We start from the raw sequence: 7,148 nt of genomic DNA, 5'->3' as shown, positions 1-7,148 counted from the left end.
TGCGCAGAGCCCTGCGGCTGCCGATTTAAGGATTTATCCTGCAATGCGGACGCCATGGAAGGCTTTTAGGCAGGAGGGTGGAGACATGATCAGATTTTCATTCTGAAAATGCCACTGTATCTTCTGTGAGGCAAACCGATCGGAGGGACCCAGTGAAAGCAGTTAGGAAATAAAACAGGACCTGCAAGGCCTGGGTCAGCGCTGCCGAAGGCGGGGAGGCGGTTCCTGCGCGCTGGCCCGCGCGCGGCTCCGCGGAAAACCGAACCGGCCCACGTGGGCCAGGCCGCCCCGCCCCGCCGCTCTGACGCCGCGCGACTCCGCAGCGCCGGCCTGGGCTGGACGCGCGGCCCGGGAGCCCGCACCCGACTCCCCGGCCCGCGGTGACTCCAGGCCGAGCGACCCCACAGCCCCGAGGGACGAGTTCCCGCCGCGGGGCCTGCGGAATCGGAGCCAGCCGTGCGGGGCGGCGCCTCCAGGTTGTGAGTCGGGGCCCCGAGGGGGAGGGTTTGGACCGCAGCCGCAGGGGGCGGGGGTCGCGGCCTCCGCTCAGCTGCCTCTTTTGGGGAGATTAGGGAAGGACAGTTAGCATCCTCTGTCTCTTGTGGGCAGTCTCGCTCTCCCGCCAGGCTAGGTAGGAAGGGAGGCCGCCTCCCCCTATCCTGACAGAGTTACCCCGCCACCAGTCCCACCCCATCGCCCCCGGCAAATTGCGGATTAGCTTGGAGAGAGGCCTGATCCTGCGGCATATCGTTTCCATTTTACCGTCTCTGAGAACCCCTGATCCTTAGCAGCACCTAAGCCCAGCTTCCTTCACGGCCCCGCCCAAGTTTAGAAAAAAGAAAACATTTGGGCGGGGAGACCTCTAGGCACCTTGCTTGGCAGGATGGAGTCTGTAGGTCACAAAAGGACTGTCCCTAACCATTGCCCCCAGGACTTCTTCCCACTTACTGGATGTAGGGAGGGGCCCTGCCACCGCCACTTACACTATTCTTCACTCTTACTGATCCCCAATTTTTCTAATCCTAGTAATAAATGGTCGGTAGAATATGTTTGTCAACTTAAATCCTAATTTTGGTAGAAGTCAATTTTGGGAAGGAAAGAATAATGTGGTATATGCCCTCTCTCCAGGGCCTCAGGATGGAGCAAGCTACAGGCAGGAACACAGGGTAGTACTAGACCATGAGGGAAGGGGCAAGGTCAGAAGAGAGTCTTGTCAGTGGGAGAGGGAGTTCCTCACTGAGCAGAGGAGGGAACGGAACCCAGCTCTCCTGGCCCTGGGCAGTCAGCAGTAGCCTCTGCAGGTGTTGGCTCGGTCTCCCTGAACATAGATATCCCACTGCAGTTCCGCACCCCACCCCGCGCCACCGCCCTTTCACTCAGTTGCTCAGCAAGGATGTTCTGACACCTGCTTAGTGCCAGGCTCCATGCTGACTTCTGAATGTGATGGAGGATATACAGAGGAGTTCCACGCCTAGTCAGGGAGCCAGATGTATAAGCTGCTGTTACAGAATAGACTAAAAAACAAAAAACAAAAAACAAAAAACGCAAAACCAAAAAATGTTGAATAGATATTTACCAACCATCAACTATGTGCCAGGGGCAAAAAACAAACATGGGTAAGACAGCATGTACCCAGGGCAGGGGGGATCCAGAGGAAGGCATAGGTAACTGTGTGTGTTTGTGTATTACTGAGGCAGTGGGGAGAACATCAAGATGGCTTCAGAGAGGTGGGGATATTACAGCCGAGTTTTGAAGTACAAAAAAGAGTTTTCTAGGTGAAGAAAGGAGGATCTTGGAGGGAAGGGAAGAGGTTGGGTATCAGAGGCCAGCGGAATTGCGTGAGAATGATGGTGTGTCCTGAGATCTCTGAGCAGTTTAGGGTGGCGGGAGGGGCAGAGTGGCAAGAGGCAAGTCTGGATTGGTGAGCAGGGGCCAGATGAAGCACAGCCTCATCGCCCATAAAGAGATTTAGCGGGAGTTTGGGGAGGGAGGCATGACAAATCAAATTCACGGTTTTACCTGGAGGCAGAGACATCAGTGAAAAGGCTATGGCAATCAGTAATCCAGGTATGAAATGGGCTGAACCAAGTGAAAGTGAGGGGAGATGCGCGCTCGCGCGCGCACACACACACACACACACACACACACACACAGAGCGAGGTTTTTAAGAGGAAGAATTGATTTAAGAGGATGAATTTGATGGCCAGTAGGTGGGGAAGGAAGCCAGGTGAGGAGTTCCAGGGTGCTGTCAGTTTCCAGCTGCAGTGACTGGAGAGTGGGGGCCCCTTTGCTGCGGATGCTGAAGAGGGAGAGCCGTAGGATTTGAGAAGCCTATGGTTGGCTGCAGAATGCAGTAGCAGTTGGATCTGGGCTGGAGACAGATCTCAGAATTACCAATACATGGTGATTCTTGAAGAGAATGAGGTCATCTGAAGCCAAGTGCATAGAAGACAACAACCTGCCTGAGGGCTGAGGGCAGACCCTGTGAGGAGAGGGAGAACCAGCAGGCAGAGAGGGAGGAGGAAAACCACAAAGGGAGCTGTTCCCGGGGGCTAGAAAGGAACAGCCTTGTTCCTGCTGTTGGATTGCCTCAACTTCAGGCATCCCACCCTGTCCTGCTCTGACCAGTCTTCTGCTTCCCCTTTACAGACATGTTCGCCATCCAGCCAGGGGTAGCGGAGGCAGGGCAGTTCCCGGGGGGTCCGCCTCCGGGAGCATGCCAGCCCCAGCTTCAAGCAGACAGCAACTCCAACTTCATGGCTAGTGCCAAGGATGCCAATGAGAACTGGCATGGGATGCCAGGCCAAGCGGAGCCCATACTCAGGAGGAGTTCCTCTGAGTCGTCTTCTGACAACCAGGCCTTCCAGGCCTCTGGACTCCCTGAGGGAGAGGTCCGTAGCCCCCCAGAGGGTGCAGAGATCCCTGGAGCTGGGCCTGAGAAGATGGGTGGTGCCGGCACAGTCTGCTCCCCTATGGAGGACAACAGCTATGCCAGCAGCTCCCTGAGCACTAACAGCCCTAGCAGCAGCCCTGAGCCTGCCTGTGGGACCCCTCTGGGCCCTGGTCCTCCAGATCCCCCTCTGCCCTCGGTGGCCCAGGCTGTGCAGCAGCTGCAGGCTCAAGAGCGCTACAAAGAGCAAGAGAAAGAGAAGCACCACGTGCACTTGGTGATGTACCGTCGCCTGGCCCTGCTCCAGTGGATCCGGGGCCTGCAGCACCAGTTGGTCAACCAGCAGGCCCGTCTGCAGGAGAGTTTCGACACCATTCTAGATAACCGGAAGGAGCTTATCCGCTGTCTCCAACAGAGGGCAGCACCATCCAGGCCCCAGGACCAGGGCTAAGGGTGTCCCTCTACAGGGGCGCAGGGGTGTATGTATATATTTGCAGGCATGTGTGTGGTTGTGCACAAGTAAGTACAGATTATTTGCTGGTATGAGTGCTGGGGAGCATAAGTGAGTATGTCAGTGCTACATGTAGGCAGATGTACACAGGCGTGTGTGAATTAGCACCTGTGCGTCAGCATGTGTGCAATGTGGACACACGGGCCAACTTTTGTGCAGGCCTATGTGTGAGTTTGTACATGTGTGTATATGTGTATGTATGTAAGAGGGAGTAAATTTGTGTATGCACATGTGGACAGATACCCCACAGTATATGTATATGTGCATGAGTTAAGATAGATATGCAAAAGATGTGTGTTTACATAAAAGTTTGAGTGTGCAGACTTGTAGTGGGTGTTTGTGAGTGAGCCGTTGTGTGTGCAGGCCTGTGTGTAGGGGGTGCATGTGTACAGGTGCAGGCATGGGAAGTGTATATTAGGACCATGTATATTTGCAGGCTGACTCACAAGCAAGTGTATGCAAATACATGTTCAGTTGCACATGTGGGGCATCCATCCACACCCTGTGTACCATCGCCTACACTAGCCTTTTTTCTCCACAGGGTCCCGCTGCTCCCTGGAGAGAGGGCTAGCCTGCTGTCATTTATCTGAAGGTTGTGGCTAATCCATTCTCCTGGGATTTCTCGGGCCACCTCTCCTTACCCCTCCCCCTCACTCCTCCCAGACCTTGCTCTGCTAAAGGCTGCTGTCCCTGGTGGTGGATTTGCTATAGGAAGTTAGGTGGTTGTTCTGACCTGAAGTGGCTTGTGGCTGCAATTTTGCCAAGGTATTTGGTAGAGAATTAGTATCAGGGAAGCAAGCTGGGGTGGTGATTGACGCCATGGCAGGGATGGGAGTGGGATCAGAGAAGAAGATAAGGGACTGTCCCTCTTGAACTCTGCCACATGGGAGACAGGGCTGGGGGAGGTGACGATGGCAGAACCTTGTGAAGACTAGGAGAATGGAAATTCTAACATTCCAGTTCCAAACAAATCACACCTCTCCACTGCAAAGGAGCTGTTGCAAACCATATTGACTTAAGCTTCTGATAAAAAAAGAATCTGTGTTAATATAGTGTTATCTGTCAATTACACCTCAATAAAAAAGAAAAAGGAAAGGAATGTGTGCTTTATAACCTTACAAGGAATAGATAGTTGTCCCAAGGCTGTTGGGGAAAATCTCACTTCCCTTTCTGTGCCTCTACCTGCTGTGCCTCTCTGGCTTTAGCAACACTGGATATCAAATTAATTTGATCCATTTCCCTGAAATCAGACTGGCTGAGCCAAGAGGAGCCACAGTTCATCTTTCCAGGGTGGGCAGGTGGTAGTGTCGGCCTAGCCACTGGAAGCTCTTAGGATGCTGGGTTGTATCCTCCTCTGTCACTGCATGGCCCTTTAAATGGGGTTGACATGCTCCAGCAGGGGCTCCGAGGACTGGGTGAGTTCTGGGGAGAACCCATGACTAAGGTAGCCGAGCTCTCTGCTTTGCTTCTGGAAGCCAAGACGATGCAACATCCTAAAAGGTGAGCAGTGGCACGGGAGGTCACTGATGCTGCCCTTGGTCCTGTGTCTCCCTGTCTGTAAAATGTGTGGGTGGTGGGTTAAACGTATAGGGAATGAGGCTGAAGAAATGGCACTGGGTACTTTGTGTCTCACTCCTGCATGTTGAGTGTGAACCTTGCCTCTGGACCAACCAGGACAAATAAACTGGGGCAAAGATATGTATTTCTTGGGCTTGTGTTTCTGTTCTACCTATGGTCAGGTGCCTCTTCCACATCGCCTAACTCCCCTTTTGAGCAGGATTCTGGGCTGGGAGCTGTAGGGGTGGATGTGAGGGGAAACACTGGGCGGAGGAATTAAGTCTCTGGCTGGCAGTCTGCTGGGGGGGTGTGGGGAGAGGTGGGTGTTGCGGGGATCTCTCCTCAGGGCCTCAGTCAGAGGGAGGCTTTGGCTTCTGCCCAAGAGTCCATATGGGGTTGTCCTTGTCCTTAGCACAACTTTAGGCCCAAAGAGAGTGGCATAGATTGTAAAGGACACACATGCCCTTCCACCCACCCCCACAAAAACACACTCACATACTCAGCCCTGTCCAGAGCCACCCCTTCCCTGAAGAGGGGCCTGACTATAAAAGACTGAATTATAGTCCTTAGATGGTCTGACACAGATGTAGTTATAATACATGTACATAACTTCAGGTATTTGTTGATGCCCATCTAGATTAGATCTTGTATCTTTCATTAGTTTGTAGGATGATTCATTAATTCATTTCTCAAAAATCCAGTGCTTTTATAAAGAAAGTATGTTACAGTTGACCCTTGAACAACATGGGGGTTAGGGGCACAAACCCTCCACGTAGTCGAAAATCTGTATAAATTAAACAGAAACAGACTTGCAGACATAGTAAACAATCTTATGGTTACTGGGGGAATGCAGGTGGGAAGGGATAAATTTGGGAGTTGGAGATTTGCAAATGTTAACCACTATATATAAAAATAGATAAAAAAACAGATTTCTTCTGTTTAGCACAGGGAACTATATTCAATATCTTGTAATAACCTTTAATGAAAAAGAATATAAAAAAATACATATATATGTATGTATGACTGGGACATTATGCTGTACACCAGAAACTGACACATTGTAACTGACTGTACTTCAATTAAAAAAAAATCTGTGTATAATTTATAGTCAGCCCTCCATATGTGTGGTCTTTCCATATCTACGGTTCTGCATCCTTGAATTCAACCAACTGCGGATCACATAGTACTGTGGTATTCACTATTGAAAAAAATCTGCATATAAGTGGACCCATGGGGTTCAAACCCATGTTGTTCGTCACTTACTGCATAACAAATTACCTTAAAACTTAGTGACTTTAAGCAATACACATTTGTTATCGCAGCATTTCTGTAGGTCAGGAATTTCATGAGCTGCAGTCCAGGGTCCATGGCCTCATTGGTTGGGAGCATTCAGTTCTCGAGGGCTGTTAGCTGGAGGTCAGCTTTAGTTCTTTGCCACGTGAGCCATGGCAGCTTGCTTCATCAAAGCTCGCAAGCCAAGAAAGTTATAGAATTCTAACAAGACAGAAATCACAACTTTCTGCAGCCTAATCACAGAAGTGGCATCCCTCAATGTTGCCATATTTTATTATTTAAAAACGAGCTACTTAAAACAATACTACACAAGACTTTGAGTACCAGGAGGTGAAGATCGTCAGGGACCGTCTAAGAGGCTGCCTACTACAGGAGGCATATTTTGATTGATTAAATAAAGGTATATTTTTTTGATTGTTTTAAATTACACAATAAAATTTTTATTCTAGTTATAAAAAGTGAAACATTTCAGAGAAGTCTAATGTTTTCTTCACTCCTCCCAACAAGGTATTTTAAACTGCATGAAGTATACTTCTCACTGAAATTGTGACCCACGACATTAGTAATTCTTGTTATCTTGACATTTGACATTTAAACAGAAACAATATTGAACCAGTTTTAACAAACTCTATTTATTAAGAGCTGTTATCCTAGTAAAGGGCTATAGCTAAATTTGAATAACTTGAACCATGAGAATTTTTAACAAGACATCAAGCCCTCAGAGCACAAGAGGGTGAATTTTCAGGAAAGGTTCCTTTCCTGAACGTGTGAAGGCTCTTCTGAGTACAACCACGGTTAAGAGCACAGACTCAGAAGCCAGACTCCCGAATTTGGATGTTGGCACATTGCTTTTCGTCTCTGTGACCCTGGGCAAATCAATTAACTTCTCTGTTCCAC

At 49.9% G+C, this 7,148-nt stretch overlaps 1 protein-coding gene across 2 annotated transcripts; it reads left to right on the top strand.

Moving 5' to 3' along the window:
• Positions 1–295: 295 nt before the first annotated feature.
• Positions 296–5,099, top strand: C13H1orf216 (chromosome 13 C1orf216 homolog). 2 transcript variants are annotated; one of them, XM_032495908.1, is made up of 2 exons: positions 296–476; positions 2,650–5,099. In XM_032495908.1, the coding sequence occupies exon 2, from the start codon at positions 2,652–2,654 to the stop codon at positions 3,339–3,341; it is 690 nt and encodes a 229-aa protein (XP_032351799.1). In that variant the 5' UTR covers positions 296–476; positions 2,650–2,651; the 3' UTR covers positions 3,342–5,099. The 2 variants fall into 2 exon arrangements, with proteins under 2 accessions (XP_032351799.1, XP_032351800.1); XM_032495909.1 differs by having other exon boundaries at positions 296–479.
• Positions 5,100–7,148: the final 2,049 nt, after the last annotated feature.

This window comes from Camelus ferus, chromosome 13, assembly GCF_009834535.1.
Source record: "Camelus ferus isolate YT-003-E chromosome 13, BCGSAC_Cfer_1.0, whole genome shotgun sequence".
NCBI classification, from domain to species: Eukaryota; Metazoa; Chordata; class Mammalia; order Artiodactyla; family Camelidae; genus Camelus; species Camelus ferus.
The sequence above is the reverse complement of the archived record's forward strand: the minus strand, read 5'-3'. Positions and strand labels throughout refer to the sequence as shown.